The sequence below is a fragment of the Euprymna scolopes genome, chromosome 27, assembly GCF_053919585.1.
Source record: "Euprymna scolopes isolate OS-2025 chromosome 27, ASM5391958v1, whole genome shotgun sequence".
Lineage (NCBI taxonomy): Eukaryota > Metazoa > Mollusca > Cephalopoda > Sepiida > Sepiolidae > Euprymna > Euprymna scolopes.
The window spans coordinates 89,534,723-89,556,179 of record NC_136508.1 but is presented as its reverse complement, the minus strand read 5'-3'; the positions used below and the strand labels follow the sequence as shown (position 1 = coordinate 89,556,179).

The following is a 21,457-nucleotide window of genomic DNA, read 5'->3' as shown; positions in this document are numbered from 1 at the left end:
TACCCTTGGAAAATCCTTTAAAATTACCTGTTTAAATTGCAAAATGCAAAAGAAATCAAACAAAAAAAACTTTTTAGCCAAGAAACACACAGAAAGATTTTTTAAAATAGCATCCATTTTTTTCTATCGAATTCATTTGCTGTTTTTATTGAAAACTATTTTCTCCCGGATTTTTGATAAAATTTTCCATAAAGGGCCGTGCATCTCACGTTCGTATATAACAAAATTTTTTTTAAAGATTTTGGTGTGCTAAAAACGAATCTGCAAACCGTTTCCGTCGCAAAAAAAAATAGTTTTTATGATATGAAGAAATTACTTTTTCGAAAAGTAGGCGATCACTTTTCCATGTAAATTTAACTTAAAATATGCACCCACTTTCTAGCCACCTGAGAGAGGGGGGGATTTTTTCCCATGTTTATTGGCTAAACAGCTTTCGTTTATGCTCACGCGTAGCATAAACGAAAGCTACGTCTGTGAAATAGGAAATAGTCCCAGAGTCCAGGGGTTATTACCATGCAAAAGAAATCAAACAAAAAACTTTTTAGCCAAGAAACACACAGAAAGATGCCCCTCTCTCAGGTGGTCAGAAAGTGGGTGCTCATTCTAAGTTAAATTTACATTGAAAAGTGATCACCCACTTTTCGAAAACGTAATTTCTTCATATCATGAAAACTTTCTTTTTTGCGACGGAAACGGTTTGCAGATTCGTTTTTAGTACACTGAAATCTACAATAAAATATTTCGTTATATACGAACATGAGACGGGCCTTAAAGTAAAATAATTCTGGATTTTTGGGGCAGATTTGCCGTTTAGTTGTACAAATATCCTCAAACCAGGTAATCACTAAAAGGGACTCTTAAAAGTCGTCATCTGTATCGAGCAAAAGTTTAAAACCATTGATTATATGTCAGCCTACGTCACAGTAACATATATTGAGTGAGTTCCTAACAGTATTTTGTATAGTTTTTTAGTTTAAACTCATTTTCCCAAAATTTCCCCAAACTGAACGTGTTTGATACAGTCTGCTGCCATTTATATTTTTCAAATATACCGATAAACACTGCATATTTTTGAACCGATTATACATTACATAAAAACACTACAATGTTATCCAGTTAGGTAGAACATTTACTTTTCTTGCCTTTGATAAAATTTATTTGTTATATATTTATTTTTTGACAACTTCTTTATATCTGTGTTTAGTAATACAAACCCTTTTCATTTAATGTAACGTTTAGTCGGCTCGAAAAACAGTGTTTATTGGTGTATTTGAAAGATACAAATAGTGTCGGACACTGTTGATTACGTTAAGTTTGAGAAAGTGAGTTAAAACTAAAAAACTATACAAAATACTGTCAGAAACCCACCGATTATGTCAGCCTATGTCATGGTAACATATATTCGGTGGGGTTTTGATACTGTATTTTATAGTTTTTAGTTTTCAACTTACTTTCCCAAACTTAACGTATTCAACAGAGTTTGCAACCATTCTGTTTTTCGAGCCGATTAAACATTTTACATTACATAAAAACACTAAACAATTATCCAGTTTAGGTAGAAACATAACTTACTTACCTTGGCTTTCATTTATTTGTTTTTGGACAACTTCTTTGAATCTGTGTATAGTACCCCCCCCCCATCACTCAAACATCAATTACTAACTCACATTTTTGTATACAGAAAACAAAACCAAAACAAAAAAAACATTTAGCGTTTCAACATTTTTGCTACGTTCAGCTTTATCCACTGATTGTTGGTTGAGCCCAAGCCATGATTGACGGTAATCCCGAGGATCAGGATCCAATTCTGCAAGAGTACCATTTTTTTTCATTTTCGCCTTTTTTATTTTACTTTTTGGAATGGATTGCTGTACTAAGAATATAAGAAACATGCATTTTCTCTTTTTATTAGAATTTTCCATTACACCACATTGAGCCACAGCAATGCGTGGCAGGGTACAGCTAGTATATATATATATATATATATATATATATATATATACACACACATATTCACAAAATACACACACAAAATCACAGAAAATATTTATATTTGAGATGTCCCTGTGTATATTTTCCTACGCAATAACTCTGTCAATTTTTAGTCTACAGACTCGAAATTTGATATACAGGGTACTGAGATTTGGGAAAATCGATGTGATTGGTTTTTGGTCAGAAATTTGGCGATTAAGAGGTCAAAGTTCAACGAGTTGACCTTTGAGAACTCTACCAAACTCCTCCGACAATTTTGCGTCTATGCACTTGAAATTTTAGATATAGGTTCCTTGAACATGGATCTAACTTAATAACTTGATTTGAGCCCAAAACAAAATTCTAAGGGGTCATAATAGGGATTAAAGTTTAAAAAAATTTGACCTCTGCAGTCTCTTCCAAATTACTCAGACAATTTCTGGTCTAAATATTTGAAATTTTACATAAAGGGTATTCAGAGATAGGGCAAGCTTTTTCATCCGTTTGGGTCGAAAACTTTTAGTTACCAATATATAAATGTATGTATATATGTCTGTCTGTTTGTTTTCATGTGTGCCTTTAACTTTCAATAGAGGCGACGGATTTTACTAAGATCAGTATCATTTTAAAGTTCGACCTTTCATACGACAAATATCGAAAAATTGGCTAAAAACATTAATATCTTCCCCTTCAGCTAGGCACTTTTCTACAGGGGAGGGGGACTTTTTTGCCGATATTTTTTAAAGTTATCCTTTCCTTTAGATTGTCTAGCCTTAATTTTAAAAAATGTCGCTTCCGGTTTGGCGGTGGTTGTAACAGCATAAACGTTAGGTTTTACCCCGTTCTTTTCCTCCTTTGTGGTACGGCTTCGAGCCTGCCTTCCTACTACCACTTTTTTTTTTTTTTGCTCAACATACACATCCAAACACCCGGGCAACACCGGGCGCCCATGCTAGTATATCTATAAAAGTGAATATGTCTGTGTCTGTACATTTCCCTACGCAATAACTCTGTCAATTTTTTTGTCTACAGACTCAAAATTAGATATACAGGGTACTCAGATTTGGAAAAATCTGTGTTGGTTTTCGGCCAGAAATTTGGCTGTTAAGGGGTCAAAATTCAATGATTTGACCTTTGAGAACTACCAAACTCCTCCAACAATTTTGGGTCTAAACACTTGAAATTTTAGATATAGGTTCCTTGGACATGGATCTAACTTAACTTGATTTGAGCCCAAAACAATAAATTATAAGGGTTCATAATAGTGGTCAAAGTTAAAAAAATTGACCATTTTTTTTTGTTTTTTTTCTCCCCATATACCTCCAAACACCCGGGCAACGCCGAGCACCCATGCTAGTATATATATAAAAATGAACATGTCTGTGTGTGTGTGTCTGTTTACATTTCCCTATGCAATAACTCTGTCAATTTTTAGTCTACCAACTCGAAATTTGATATATTGGGTACTGAGATTTGGGAAAATCGATGTGATCGGTTTTTGGTCAGAAATTTGGCGATTAAGGGGTCAAAGGTCAACGATTTGACCTTTGAAAACTCTATACAACTCCTCCAACAATGTTGGGTCTACGCTCTTGAAATTTTAGATATAGGTTCCTTGGACATGGATCTAATTTAATAATTTGATTTGAGCCCAAAACAATAAATTTTAAGGGGTAATAATAGGGATCAAAGTTAAAAAAAAAAACATTGACCTCTGCGGTCTTTTCCAAATTACTCAGACAATTTCTGGTCTAAATATTTTAAATTTTACATAACGGTTATTCAGAGATGGGCAAGCTTTTTCATCAGTTGAGGTCGAAAATTTTTATTTACCAATATATAAATTTATGTATGTATGTCTGTTTGCATGGATTTTTACCAAGATCAGTATTGTTTTAAAGTTCGACCTTTCATACAACAAATATTGAAAAATTGGCTAAAAACATTAATATCTTCCCCTTCAACTAGGCACTTTTCTACGGGGAGGGGGGGATCACTTTTTTCGCTGATATTTTTTAAAGTTATCCTCTCCTTTAGATTGTCTAGCCTTAATTTTAAAAAATGTCTCTTCCAGTTTGGCGGTGGTCGTAACAGCATAAACGTTACGTTTCCTCCTTTGCAGTACGGGTTCGAGCCTGTTTTCCTACTACCACTTCTTTTTCTTTTGCTCAACATACACATCCAAACACCCGGGCAATGCCCGATATTTTCTTGGTGTTTTAAATTGTAATTATAGGTAGCTATATGCTTTCTTACACCAGAAAATGACTAGCCCCTGTCATTATTTTCAAGCTTTTTTTTTTAATTTCTTACACAAATACGAATATAAAAGCTACAAAAGTAGCCTTTTTCCAGGCAACAATTTTCACATTAATTCCTGACATTTCATAAAAATAGGTACAAGATAAGTACAATTTTTGATAGAGAAATAGTCAGTCGGTCAGAATGCTGGGGCAAGGCTCTTTCATAACTACGACAGAACAAGTTCATATATGGACCAAAGAATATTTCTTCTCAAGAACCAGTCAAAGGTAACTTCATCATCATCAAGATCTACTTGTGTGTTTTTGCAATGGAGACTTTTGCAATTACCACACATTGAACAATGAATGCCATGTTTCCTGCAACTGCATCTTGCTGTAATACACCCTGAAGACAGTTACACAATTATAGCCAACAAATTTACTAGACAAGTGGCAAGTCAGTCTTGATTGGTTGTAATTTACCACCTGAAAGTTCCCATACCTACTCGTCAGGTTGTAGCTAATTTCTATCTTTCCATTCTTAAATTTGGAAGAAAAGTCAAAGGCTGTGGAATTTCGTATCTGCTCGTGTTAGTGGCAATGATTTGGCGTGAACATTCTTTGAGTTTTTTTGCAACCTTTTTATTAAAGCACCTCAATCAGAGGTGATTGATGCTTTCCCCATCATTACCATTGTACAGGCACACTAAAGTCTTTTCCCCAGCTTCAATAACCTTTTCTGCACTGCTATCTTTGCCAAACACTTTGTCAGTTTGAGGAAGTTTCTATTGTTCATCAGCTTTCAGAGGGATGCTGCCTTCCCAATTCCATGAACACTGGATGTAGAATCACAACCCAGTAGTGCATGGATGAAAAGAATGTTGGAATAAACATCTTCCAAAGATTTTCTATTCTCTTTGATGTTCTTGACCTTTTGCACTAGCCTTTAGTTGTGACATGAAGATGTTGTAACAATCATCTCTATTGGTATGCTAACATAGAAGGACCAATCATCTGCTATCAAAATGGTTTCTCCTGTCTGTGCCAGTTCTAGAGCACAATCAATACGTCAGTGTCTCCAGATGCATGGACTACTTTTAAACCTGCTTCGTCCAAACTCTTTCCCAGCAAGTTAATGAACAATTGTTTGTTTTGTTGATTAGCAAGGAAAACATCTTTTTTTAATTTGAATACAATTAAAGGGGTCAGTGACACATTAATACCAACAGACCCTCCAGCACGGCATTGGTAAGTTGCGTCTTTAATGGATATGGATCACTTTCATACCCATCAAAAACAATGCATGCTTTTCCATATCTAACTGTGTGTTATTTTTTTGATATTTTTATCCAATTTCACATGTGTTATTTTTTTGATATTTTTATCCAATTTCACATGTGTTATTTTTTATCCAATTTCACATGTGTTATTTTTTTTATATTTTTATCCAATTTTACATGTGTTATTTTTTTTATATTTTTATCCAATTTCACATGTTATTTTTTTAATATTTTTATCCAATTTCACATGTGTTATTTTTTTTAATATTTTTATCCAATTTCACATGTGTTATTTTTTTTATATTTTTATCCAATTTCCCATGTGTTATTTTTTATATTTTTATCCAATTGCATATGTGTTATTTTTTATCCAATTTCACATGTGTCATTTTTTTTATATTTTTATCTAATTTTCCATGTGCTATTTTTTTAATCCAATTTAACATGTGTAATTTTTTTATATTTTTATCCAATTTCACATGTGTTTCTTTTTTTAAATATTTTTATCCAATTGCACATGTGTAATGTTTTATCCATTTTCACACGTGTTATTTTTTTCATATTTTTATCCAATTGCACATGTGTTATTTTTTATCCAATTTCACATGTGTTATTTTTTGATATTTTTATCCAATTTCACATGTGTTATTTTTTTTATATTTTTATCCAATTTCACATGTGTTATTTTTTTATATTTTTATCCAATTTCACATGTGTTATTTTTTTATAATTTTATCCAATTTCACATGTATTATTTTTTTTATATTTTTATCCAATTGCACATGTGTTATTTTTTAAAAATATTTTTATCCAATTGCACATGTGTTATTTTTTATCCAATTTCACATGTGTTATTTTTCATATTTTTATCCAATTTCACATGTGTTATGTTTTATCCATTTTCACATGTGTTATTCTATTTTTATCCAATTGCACATGTGTTATTTTTTATCCAATTTCACATGTGTTATTTTTTTATATTTTTATCTAATTTTCCATGTGTTATTTTCTTTATATTTTTATCCAATTTCACATGCGTTATTTTTTTTTTATTTTATCCAATTTCACATGTGTTATTTTTTAAAATATTTTTATCCAATTTCACATGTGTTATTTTTTTATATTTTTATCCAATTTCACATGTGTTATTTTTTTAATATTTTTATCCAGTTGCACATGTGTTATTTTTTATCCAATTTCACATGTGTTATTTTTTTATATTTTTATCCAATTTCACATGTGTTATTTTTTTAAATATTTTTATCCTATTGCAAATGTTATTTTTTATCCAATTTCACATGTGTTATTTTTTTTATATTTTTATCCAATTTAACATGTGTTATTTTTTTATATTTTTATCCATTTTCACATGTGTTATTTTTTTATATTTTTATCCAATTGCACATGTGTTATTTTTTATCCAATTTTACATGTGTTATTTTTTTATATTTTTATCCAATTTCACATGTGTTATTTTTTTTATATTTTTATCCAATTTCACATGTGTTATTTTTTTATATTTATATCCAATTTCACATGTGTCATTTTTTTATATTTTTATCCAATTGCACATGTGTTATTTTTTATCCAATTTTCCATGTGTTATTTTTTTTATATTTTTATCAAATTTCACATGCGTTATTTTTTTATATTTTATCCAATTTCACATGTGTTATTTTTTTAAATATGTTTATCCAATTTCACATGTGTTATTTTTTTATATTTTTATCCAATTTCACATGTGTTATTTTTTATATTTTTATCCAGTTGCACATGTGTTATTTTTTATCCAATTTCACATGTGTTATTTTTTTTATATTTTTATCTAATTTTCCATGTGTTATTTTTTTTATATTTTATCCAATTTCACATGTGTTATTTTTTTATATTTTTATCCAATTTGACATGTGTTATTTTTTTAAAATATTTTTATCCAATTGCATATGTTTTATTTTTTATCCCATTTTACATGTGTTATTTATTATATTTTTATCCACTTTTACATGTTTTTTTTATATTTTTATCCAAATTCACATGTGTTATTTTTTTATATTTTTATCCAATTGCACATGTGCTATTTTTTTATATTTTTATCCAATTTTACATGTGTTATTTTTTTATATTTTTATCCAATTTTACATGTGTTATTTCTTATATTTTTATCCAATTTCACATGTGTTATTTTTTTATATTTTTATCCAATTTCACGTGTTTTTTTTTAACATTTTTATTCAATTGCACATGTTTTATTTTTATCCCATTTCACATGTGTTATTTTTTAAATATTTTTATCCAATTTCGCATGTGTTATTTTTTTTATATTTTTATCCAATTGCACATGTTTTATTTTTATCCCATTTCACATGTGTTATTTTTTTAATATTTTTATCCAATTTCACATGTGTTATTTTTTTATATTTTACTCCAATTTCACATGTGTTATTTTTTTTATATTTCTTTATCCAATTTCACCTGTGTAATTTAATTGTTAAGTTTTATCGAATTTCACATGTGTTATTTTTTAAAAATGTATTTATCCAATTTCACATGTGTTATTTTTTAATATTGAAATCCAATTTCACATGTGTTATTTTATTTCCAATTTCACATGTTATTTTTTTAATATTTTTATCCAATTTCACATGTGTTATTTTTCTTTTTAATATTTTTATCCAATTTCACATGTTTTATTTCTTTTTAACTATTTTTATCTAATTTCACATGTGTTATTTATTTAAATATTTTTATCCAATTTCACATGTGTCATTCTTTTTTAATATTTTTATCCAATTTCGCATGTGTTATTTTTTTAATATTTTTATCCAATTTAACCTGTGTTATTTTTTCTTAATATTTTTATCCAATTGCACATGTGTTATGTTTTTTATCCAATTTAACATGTGTTATTTTTTTATATTTTTATCCAATTTCACATGTTATTTTTTTTATATTTTTATCCAATTTCACATGTGTTATTTTTTTATATTTTTATCCAATTTCACATGTGTTATCTTTTTATAATTTTATCCAATTTCACATGTGTTATTTTTTTATATTTTTATCCAATTGCATATGTGTTATTTTTTAAAAATATTTTTATCCAATTGCACATGTGTTATTTTTTATCCAATTTCACATGTGTTATTTTTCATATTTTTATCCAATTTCACATGTGTTATGTTTTATCCATTTTCACATGTGTTATTTTTTTATATTTTTATCCAATTGCACATGTGTTATTTTTTATCCAATTTCACATGTGTTATTTTTTATATTTTTATCTAATTTTCCATGTGTTATTTTCTTTATATTTTTATCCAATTTCACATGCGTTATTTTTTTTTTTTTATCCAATTTCACATGTGTTATTTTTTTAAATATTTTTATCCAATTTCACATGTGTTATTTTTTTATATTTTTATCCAATTTCACATAAGTTATTTTTTTTATATTTTTATCCAATTTCACATGTGTTATTTTTTTTATATTTTTATCCAATTTCACATGTGTTATTTTTTTCATATTTTTATCCAATTGCACATGTGTTATTTTTTATCCAATTTTACATGTGTTATTTTTTTATATTTTTATCCAATTTCACATGTGTTATTTTTTTTATATTTTCATCCAATTTCACATGTGTTATTTTTTTATATTTTTATCCAATTGCACATGCGCTATTTTTTTTATATTTTTATCCAATTTCACTGTGTTATTTTTTTATATTTTTATCCAATTGCACATGTGTTATTTTTTTTATATTTTACTCCAATTTCACATGTGTTATTTTTTTTATATTTCTTTATCCAATTTCACCTGTGTAATTTAATTGTTAAGTTTTATCGAATTTCACATGTGTTATTTTTTAAAAATGTATTTATCCAATTTCACATGTGTTATTTTTTAATATTTATATCCAATTTCACATGTGTTATGTTATTTCCAATTTCACATGTTATTTTTTTAATATTTTTATCCAATTTCACATGTTTTATTTCTTTTTAACTATTTTTATCTAATTTCACATGTGTTATTTATTTAAATATTTTTATCCAATTTCACATGTGTCATTCTTTTTTAATATTTTTATCCAATTTCGCATGTGTTATTTTTTTAATATTTTTATCCAATATAAAATGTGTTATTTTTTCTTAATATTTTTATCCAATTGCACATGTGTTATGTTTTATCCAATTTTACATGTGTTATTTTTTTATATTTTTATCCAATTGCACATGTGTTATTTTTTTAATATTTTATCCAATTTCACATGTGTTATTTTTTTTATATTTTTATCCAATTTCACAGGTGTTATTTTTTATCCAATTTCACATGTGTTATATTTTCATATTTTTATCCAATTTCACGTATTATGTTTGATCCTATTTCACATGTGTTATTTTTTTAATATTTTTATCCAATTTCACATGTGTTATTTTTTTAAATTTTTTATCCAATTGCACATGTGTTATTTTTTTTAAATATTTTTATCACATTTCACATGTGTTATTTTTTTTATATTTTTTATTTTTTTTAAATATTTTTATCCAATTTCACATGTGTTATTTTTTTTAAATATTTTTATCCAATTTCACGTGTGTTATTTGTTTTTATATTTTTATCCAATTTCACATGTGTTATTTTTTTTTAAATATTTTTATCCAATTAAACATGTGTTAATTCTTTATATTTTTATCCAATTTCACATGTGTTATCTTTTATCCCATTTCACATGTGTTATTTTTTTATATTTTTATCCAATTTCACCTGTGTTATTTCTTTAAATATTTTCATCGAATTTCACATGTGTTATGTTTTATCCAATTGCACATGTGTTATTTTTTAATATTATTATCCAATTTCACCTGTTTTTTTTTAAATATTTTTATCCGATTTCACATGTGTTATGGTTTATCCAATTTTACATGTGTTATTTTTTTATATTTATATCCAAGTTCACATGTGTTATTTTTTAAAAATATTTTTATCCAATTTCACATGTGTTATTTTTTTTATATTTTTATCCGATTTCACATGTGTTAGGTTTTTTTAATATTTTTATCCAATTTCACATGTGTTATTTTTTAATATTTTTATGCAATTTAACATGTGTTATTTTTTTTTTAATATATTTATCCAATTTCACATGTGTTATGTTTTATCCAGTTTTACATGTGTTATTTTTTTATATTTTTATCTTATTTCACAGGTGTTGTTTTTTTATATTTTTATCCAATTTCACATGTGTTATTTTTTATATTTTTATCCAATTGCACATGTGTTATTTTTGATCCAATTTCACATGTGTTATTTTTTTTCTATTTTTATCTAATTTTCTATGTGTTATTTTTTTTATATTTTTATCCAATTTCACATGTGTTATATTTTTATTTTTTTATCCAATTTCACAAGCGTTATTTTTTAAAATATTTTTATCCAATTGCACGTGTTATTTTTTTTCCAATTTCACATGTGTTACTTTTTTTATATTTTAATCCAATTGCACATGAGTTATTTTTTATCCAATTTTACATGTGTTACTTTTTTTTATATTTTTATCCAATTTCACATGTGTTCTGTTTTATCAATTTTCACATGTGTTATTTATTTATATTTTTATCCAATTTCACATGTGTTATTTTTTTTTATATTTTATCTAATTTTCCATGTGTTTTTTTAAATATTTTTATCCTATTTCACATGCGTTATTTTTTTATATTTTTATCCAATGTCACATGTGTTTTTTTTTTATATTTTCATCCAATTGCACATGTGTTATTTTTTTTATCCAATTCTACGTGTGTTATTTTTTTATATGTTTATTCAATTTCACCTTTGTTATTTTTTTAAATATTTTCATCCAATTTCACATGTGTTATTTTTTAATATTTTTATCCAATTTCACCTGTTTTTTTTAAATATTTTTATCCGATTTCACATGTGTTATGGTTTATCCAATTTTACATGTGTTATTTTTTTATATTTTTACCCAAGGTCACATGTGTTATTTTTGAAAAATAATTTTATCAAATTTCACATGTGTTATGTTTTATCCAATTTCACCTGTGTTATATTTCTATATTTTTATTCAATTTCACATGTGTTATGTTTTTTTAATATTTTTATCCAATTTCACATGTGTTATTTTTTATATTTTTATCCAATTTCACATGTGTTATTTTTTCATATTTTTATGCAATTTCACATGTGTTATGGATTTTTAATATTTTTATCAAATTTCACATGTGTTATTTCTTTTAATATTTTTATCCAATTTCACATGCCTTATGTTTTTTTTTATAATTTTTTCCAATTTCACATGTGTTACTTTTTAATATTTTTATGCAATTTAACATGTGTTATTTTTTTAAATATTTTTATCCAATTTCACATGTGTTATGTTTTATCCAATTTCACATGTGTTATTTTTTTATATTTGTATCCAATTTCACATGTGTTATTTTTTATATTTTTATCCAATTGCACATGTGTTATTTTTGATCCAATTTCACATGTGTTATTTTTTTTCTATTTTTATCTAATTTTCCATGTGTTATTTTTTTTATATTTTTATCCAATTTCACATGTGTTATATTTTAATTTTTTATCCAATTTCACAAGTGTTATTTTTTTAACATATTTTTATCCAATTGCACGTGTTATTTTTTATCCAATTTCACATGTGTCACTTTTTTATATTTTTATCCAATTGCACATGTGTTATTTGTTATCCAATTTAACATGTGTTACTTTTTTATATTTTTATCCAATTTCACATGTTATTTTTTTATATTTTTATCCAATTTCACAACTGTTATTTTTTTTTAAATATTTTTACCCAATTGCACATGTGTTATTTTTTATCTAATTTCACATGTGTCATTTTTTAATATTTTTATCTAATTTTCCATGTGTTAATTGTTTTTATATTTTTATCCAATTTCACATGCGTTATTTTTTTATATTTTATCCAATTTCACATGTGTAATTTTTTTCATATTTTTATCCAATTGCGCATGTGTTATTTTTTATCCAATTCTACATGTGTTATTTTTTTGATATTTTTATCCAATTTTACATGTGTAATTTTTCTTATATTTCTATCAAATTTCACAGATGTTATTTTTTTATATTTTTATCCAATTTCACATGTGTTATTTTTTTTTATATTTTTATCCAATTTCACATGTGTTTTTTTTTTAAATATTTGTATCCAATTCATATGTGTTATTTTTTTTTATATTTTTATCCAATTTCACATGTGGTTTTTTTTAAATATTTTACTCCAATTTAACATGTGTTATTTTTTTTATATTTTTATCCAATTTCACATGTGTTACTTTTTTATATTTTTATCCAATTTCACATGTGTTATGTTTTATCAAATTTCACATGTGTTATTTTTTATATTTTTATCCAACTTAACATGTGTTATGTTTTATCCAATTTCACATGTGTTATTTTTTTATATTTTTATCCAATTTCACATGTGTTATGTTTTATCCAATTTCACATGTGTTATTTTTTTGATATTTTTATCCAATTTCACATGTGTAATTTTTTTTTATTTTTATGCAATTTCACATGTGTTATTTTTTGATATTTTTATCCAATTTTACATGTGTTATTTTTTGATATTTTTATCCAATTTCACATGTGTTATTTTTTTGATATTTTTATCCTATTTCACATGTGTTATTTTTTTGATATGTTTATCCTATTTCACATGTGTTATTTTTTTCATATTTTTATCCTATTTCACATGTGTTATTTTTTTGATATGTTTATCCAATTTTACATGTGTTATTTTTTGATATTTTTATCCAATTTCACATGTGTTATGTTTTTTATATTTTTATCCAATTTCCCATGTGTTATTTTTTTGATATTTTTATCCAATTTCACATGTGTTATTTTTTTGATATGTTTATCCAATTTTACATGTGTTATTTTTTATATTTTTATCCAATTTCACATGTGTTATGCTTTGATATTTTTTATCCAATTTCACATGTGTTATTTTTTTATATGTTTATCCAATTTCACATGTGTTATTTTTTATATTTTTATCCAATTCAACATGTGTTATTTTTTAAAATATTTTTATCCAATTAATATGTGTTATTTTTTATCCAATTTAACATGTTATTTTTTTATATTTTTATCCAATTTCACATGTGTTATGTTTTATCCAATTTCACCTGTGTTATTTTTTTATATTTTTATCCAATTTCACATGTGTTATGTTTTATCCAATTTCACACGTGTTATTTTTTATACTTTTATCCAATTTCACATGTGTTATGTTTTATCCAATTTCACGTGTTATTTTTTATATTTTTATCCAATTTCACATGTTTTATTTTTTTATATTTTTATCCAATTTCACAACTGTTATTTTTTTAAAAATATTTTTACCCAATTGCACATGTGTTATTTTTTATCTAATTTCACATGTGTCATTTTTTTATATTTTTATCCAATTTCACATGTGTTATGTTTTAAAATATTTTTATCCAATTTCACATGCGTTATTTTTTTATATTTTATCCAATTTCACATGTGTTATTTTTTTCATATTTTTATCCAATTGCACATGTGTTATTTTTTATCCAATTCTACATGTGTTATTTTTTTGGTATTTTTATCCAATTTCACATGATTTATTTTTTCAAATATTTTTATCCAATTGCACATTTGTTATTTTTTATCCAATTCTACATGTGTTATTTTTTTGATATTTTTATCCAATTTCACATGTGTAATTTTTCTTATATTTCTATCAAATTTCACAGATGTTATTTTTTTTTATTTTTATCCAATTTCACATGTGTTATTTTTTTTTATATTTTTATCCAATTTCACATGTGGTTTTTTTTTTTAAATATTTTTATCCAATTCATATGTGTTATTTTTTTTTATATTTTTATCTAATTTCACATGTGGTTTTTTTTTAATATTTTACTCCAATTTAACATGTGTTATTTTTTTTATATTTTTATCCAATTTCACATGTGTTACTTTTTTATATTTTTATCCAATTTCACATGTGTTATGTTTTATCAAATTTCACATGTGTTATTTTTTATATTTTTATCCAACTTAACATGTGTTATGTTTTATCCAATTTCACATGTGTTATTTTTGTAATATTTTAATCCAATTTCACCTGTGTTATTTTTTTTTATATTTTTATTCAATTTCACCTGTTTTATTTTTTTGATATTTTTATCCAATTTCACATGTGTTATTTTTTCATATTTTGATGCAATTTCACATGTCTTATGTTTTTTAAATATTTTTATCCAATTTCACATGTGTTACGTTTTATCCAATTTCACATGTGTTATTTTTTTATATTTTTATCCAATTTCACATGTGTTATTTTTTTTATATTTCTATCCAATTTCACATGTGTTATTTTGTTTTAATATTTTTATCCAATTTCACGTGTTATTTTTTAAATATTTTTATCTAATTTCACATGTGTTATGTTTTATCCAATTTCACATGTGTTATTTTTTAATATTTTTATCCAATTTCACATGCGTTATTTTGTGTATATTTTTATCCAATTTTACATGTGTTATGTTTTATCCAATTAAACATGTGTTATTTTTTTTAATATTTTTATCCAATTTCACATGTGTTACTTTTTATCCAATTTCACATGTTATTTTTTTGATATTTGTATCCAATTTAACATGTGTTATTTTTTTGATATGTGTATCCAATTTCACATGTGTTATGTTGTATCCAATTTCACATGTGTTATTTTTTAAAAATATTTTGATCCAATTTCACATGTGTTATTTTTTAAAAATAATTTTATCAATTTCACGTGTTATGTTTTATCCAATTTCACATGTGTTATTTTTTAAAAATATCTTTATCTATTTCACGTGTTAGTTTTTTTAATATTTTTATCAAATTTCACATGTGTTATGTTTTATCCCATTTCAAATGTGTTATTTTTTTTAATATTTTTATCCAATTTCACATGTGTCATTTGTTTAAATATTTTTATCCAATATCACCTGTGTTATTTTTTCATATTTTATGCACTTTGACACGTGTTATGTTTTTTTAATATTTTTATCCAATTTCACATGTGTTATTTTTTTAAATATTTTTATCCAATTTCACATGTGTTATTTTTTTAAATATTTTTATCCAATTTCACATGTGTTATTTTTTTAAATATTTTTATCCAATTGCACATGTGTTATGTTTTATCCAATTTCACATGTGTTATTTTTTTATATTTTTATCCAATTTCACATGTGTTATTTTTTTTATATTTTAATCCAATTTCACATAAAATTTTTTTTTTAATATTTTGATCCAATTTCACATGTTATTTTTTTAAATATTTTTATCCAATTTTACATGTGTTATGTTTTATCCAATTTTACATGTGTTGTTTTATCCAATTTCACATGTGTTATGTTTTAAAATATTTTTATCCAATTTCACATGTGTTATTTTTTTATATTTTTATCAAATTTCACAAGTGTTATGTGTTTTTAATATTTTTATCCAATTTCACATGTGTTATTTTTTTAAATATTTTTATCCAATTTTACATGTGTAATGTTTTATATAATTTTACATGTGTTATTTTTTTTGAATATTTTGATCCAATTTCACGTGTTATTTTTTTAAAATATTTTTATCCAATTTCACATGTGTTATTTTTTTAAAATATTTTCATCCAATTTCACATGTGTTATTTTTTTGATATTTTTATCCAATTTCACATGAAATTTTTTTTTGTAATATTTTTATCCAATTTCACATGTGTTATTTTTTTAATATTTTTATCCAATTTCACATGTGTTATTTTTTTTATATTTTTATCAAATTTCACATGAAATTTTTTTTATAATATTTCTATCCAATTTCACATGTGTTATTTTGTGTAATATTTTTATCCAATTTCACATGTGTTATGTTTTATCCAATTTCACATGTGTTATTTTTTCTATATTTTTATCCAATTTCACATGTGTTATTTTTAATATTTTTATCCAATTTCACATGTGTTATTTTTTTTGAATATTTTTATCCAATTTCACGTGTTATTTTTTTAAATATTTTTATCCAATTTCACATGTGTTATGTTTTATCCAATTTCACATGTGTTATTTTTTTATATTTTTATCCAATTTCACATGTGTTATTTTTTTTATATTTTTATCCAATTTCACACGTGTTATTTTTTTGTATTTTTATCCAATGTCACATGTGTTATTTTTTTATATTTTTATCCAATTTCACATGTGTTATTTTTTTTATATTGTTATAAAATTTCACATGTGTTTTTTTTTTAATATTTTTATCCAATTTCACATGTGTTTTTTTTTTAAATATTTTTATCCAATTTCACATGTGTTATTTTTTTAATATTTTTATCCAATTTCACATGTGTTTTTTTTATATTTTTATCCAATTTCACATGTGTTTTTTTTATATTTTTATCCAATTTTACATGTGTAATGTTTTATATAATTTTTACATGTTATTTTTTTTGAATATTTTTATCCAATTTCACGTGTTATTTTTTTTAAATATTTTTATCCAATTTCACATGTGTTATTTTCTTTAATATTTTTATCCAATTTCACATGTGTTATTTTTTTGATATTTTTATCCAATTTACCATGTGTTATTTTTTATCCAATTTCACATGTGTCATTTTTTAAGATGATTTTATAGTAACTGAGTTAAGAGAGAGGAGGTGGCACATTTGGAACGAAAATTGTGGTAAACGTTTTTTTTAGCTGAAAGAGGTTATTCATACTAAATAACCAAGTAAAAACCTTTGTTAGCAGTTTGTGAGGTTCAGTGAAAAAATTAGCTAGATTGACTGGACAATAATAACAGTCCGAAAAATAATAAAAGTGCATCGTTTTATGTTAAACTAACAGAGAAAACTGAAACAAAAATTCGAACAGGTGTTTTTTTTTAATTTTAAAAAAAAAAAATCTCAAATCTAATAATCACGAGATTTATCACCAAAAAGTTTGGTCATATGTGAAAAAACCCCCAAAAAATTTGTGAAAAATAAACGATATTAAAATATATTAAACAAAATTAGTTAAATAAGATATTAAAAACAAAATACAATAAACATAAACAAAGTCCACACAATTTCTACAATTTTATACTATTTAAAATAGTTGAAAAACTAAAAACAAAATTATTAATAATCTATATCAATATATCATAGGAGCACGCACAACACAAAGGATGAAGACTGCAGTGTACCTCTGCTAGCAACTTTAAATCTCATTTATATTTTTTTTTGTTTCTATATTTCCAAATAAAAAAAAACATAACCCTTGCTGATTATGAACGTCGACTGCAAATGCAGATCTCAAAATAAAATTGGCGTAAATATTATTTAAATAAAAAATACCGTTTTAAATACTTCAATGCAAAAATTGTTTGACGTAAATATTATCTTTATACAAAATTGATTGATGTAAATATTATAACACGAAAAATATTTGATTTAAATCTTTAAATTCTTTGTTATTTTTATTTAAATACAAAAATTGATTGATGTAAATATTATTTTAATACAAAAATTGATTGTTGCATATATATTATTTAAATAAAAAATTAATTGCTTTACATCTTATTTTAATAGAAAAATAAATTGATGTCAATATTATTTTAATACAAAAATTGATTGCTGTAGATGTTATGTCATTCCAAAAATTGATTAATGCAAATATTATTTTAATAAAAATATAGACTGACGTAAATATTATTTTAATACAAAAATTGATTGACGTAAATATTATTTTGATATAAAAATTCATTGATGTAAATATTTATATACGAAAACTAATTGTTGTACATATTATTTAAATACAAAAATTGATTAATGTAAAAATTACGCTACACCAAAAATTGATTGATGCAAATATTATTTTAATACTAACATTGATTGACGTAAATATTATTTTAATACAAAAATTGATTGACGTAAATATTATTTTAATAAAAAAATTGATTGACGTAAATATTATTTAAATAAAAAAATTGATTGACGTAAATATTATTTAAATAAAAAATTAATTGCTGTAAATCTTATGTTAATACAAAAATTAATTGATGTAAATATTATTTTAATACAAAAATTGATTGATGTAAATATTATTTTAATACAAAAATTGATTTATGTAAATATTATTATAATACAAAAATTGATTTATGTAAATATTTTAATAAAAAAATTGATTGATGTAAATATTATTTTAATACAAAAATTGATGCATGTAAATATTATTTTAATACAAAAATTGATTGATGTAAATATTATTTTAATAAAACATTGATTGGTGTAAATATTATTTTAATACAAAAATTGATTGATGTGAATATTTTAATACAAAAATTGATTTATGTGAATATTATAATACAATGATTGATTGATGTAAATATTATTTACATACAAAAATTGATTGATGTAAATATTGTAATACAAAAATTGATTGATGTAAATATTAATATAATACAAAGATTGATTGATGTAAATATTAATTTAATACAAAGATTGATTGATGTAAATATTATTTTAATAGGAAGATTGATTGATGTAAATATTATTTTAATACAAAGATTTATTGATGTAAATATTTAATACAAAGATTGATTGATGTAAATATTAATATAATACAAAGATTGATTGATGTAAATATTAATTTAATACAAAGATTGATTGATGTAAATATTATTTTAATACAAAGATTGATTGATGTAAATATTAATATAATACAAAGATTGATTGATGTAAATATTAATTTAATACAAAGATTGATTGATGTAAATATTAATTTAATACAAAGATTGATTGATGTAAATATTAATATAATACAAAGATTGATTGATGTAAATATTAATTTAATACAAAGATTGATTGATGTAAATATTAATTTAATACAAAGATTGATTGATGTAAATATTATTTTAATACAAAGATTGATTGATGTAAATATTAATTTAATACAAAGATTGATTGATGTAAATATTATTTTAATACAAAGATTGATTGATGTAAATATTATTTTAATAGAAAAGTTGATTAACGTTAATATTTAAATACAAAGATTGATATTTACATATAAAATTGATTGATGTAAATGTTATTTTTATACAAAAATTGATTGATGTAAATATTTTTATATAAAATGATTGATGATAACGGTTCTTGTGATACAAAAACTAATTGATGTAAATATTCTCTTAATGCAAAAATCGATTGATGTAAATATTTTAGTACAAAAACTGAATCGTGTAAATATTATTTGATACAAAAATTTATTGATGAAAATATTATTTTAATACAAAATGTATTTCGTGTAAAAAATATTTTAATACAAAAATTGATTGATGTAAATACTATTTTAATACAAAATGATTCATGATAATATTTTTAATACAAAAATTGATTGATGTAAATATTGTTTTTATGCAAAAACTGATTCGTGTTAGTATCATTTTAGTACAAAATTTAATTGTTGTACACATAATCAATTAAAACAGTAATACACAACGAAAATGTTTGTAAAAAACAATGGAAAAAACACAAATAGATGATTATTATGAATGACAAAAATAGATTGATATTTCTTTTAACATTTTTCTGTTTTTATTTCTCTTTTAGTTGGAGCTTGACAATTTTTACAAACTCTAAAGTAATTTTTTCTTATTCCTTAAATCCACACACACTGCTCACAAATTTTATGTAGAGAGAGTGTGTGTAAATTCTGATCATTTAAAGAACCTCTAAAAATGTTGAACAATTTTTAATGCCATACATACCATAACTTTTCTTCACGTTATTTGAAGGAATAGAAGGCAATGGCTCATGACCTGAAAGTAAACATTTTTTTATATGAATAAACTGTAAAGATTTACTCATTTTATAGAAATGATCATGAACTTCGATACGAATGTATTTTGTGAACTGGATTTATGTAAATGTTCTTTCAGGTTTTCTCTGACACCTGGCCAATGCTGAAATATGCCGAGCGCCGCCGAACAAATCTTTAAAACGCTAAGAAACAGAAAATAAAATTCATCTAATACGAATCACAAATTAAAAACTGGAAAAGCAGTGAAATAAAATATAACAACAACATAAGTTTTATAAATAAATATTGTTTTTTTTATTTGTTTTAAATAAGTAAAAACATTTCTTTTTTTGCATGCGATTAAGAACTATATTTTTTTTGGGGGGGAGGGGGGTTCAAAGTTAATTCCTCTAATCGATAACTATTTGTTCCAAGCCCACCCTACATTCTCTTCTGTAGAATTTTCATTTTTTTTTTTTTTTTTTTTTTTTTAGCTATGTCCTGCACCTCATTTCGGGTGCTATCAGTATATACTCTTCAACTTGCTCCGGCGTCTGAACTTGTTTGGGTAATCGTGTTTGTTGATGCTTTCGGATTGACTAATCAATTTGACCAATGCTCATCATATTCCAGCAGTTTGCATAAGTTTTTAGTTCAGCCCTACCGAACATTTATGAGAATATAGTTCACAAAATGCATTACTACATAAACTTCTAACCGGAAGTTTATAAACTTACATATGTCAAAATGTAAAGAATAATTATTTTACCCATAATTATTTTACCCATAATTATTTTACCCATAATAACTAAAATTACTTCTGTAATCGTTGAGGGCACTTTTTAGATTTACCAACTCCTGTTTTTCAACACTCTTTATGGATTTATGATCATTTTTTATAACTTACATGAATTCATTTACTGTAGTTTAAAAAGAAGGACGATTATTATTTCTACTGTAACATATTTGACTGATTGTAATGATTTAACTTTAACATAAACTTAAAAGAGAATACTTATCTTGTGAGTAACATTTATGTAATGTATCTGTGGAAATACAACATAGTTAATATAAGGTGTTTGTGAAAAGTAAATGC

At 23.7% G+C, this 21,457-nt stretch overlaps 1 protein-coding gene across 4 annotated transcripts in view; it reads right to left on the bottom strand.

Annotated features, from left to right (window-relative positions):
- LOC145248972 (beta-galactosidase-1-like protein 2) overlaps nt 1-21,457 on the bottom strand; it is a 1,883,914-nt gene that overhangs the window by 1,032,543 nt on the left and 829,914 nt on the right. For all 4 annotated transcript variants that reach the window (XM_080110785.1, XM_080110782.1, XM_080110784.1 and 1 more), the window contains one exon: nt 20,330-20,380. In XM_080110785.1, coding sequence (XP_079966911.1) covers nt 20,330-20,380 — 51 coding nt within the window. The remainder of the gene's footprint in view (nt 1-20,329; nt 20,381-21,457) is intronic.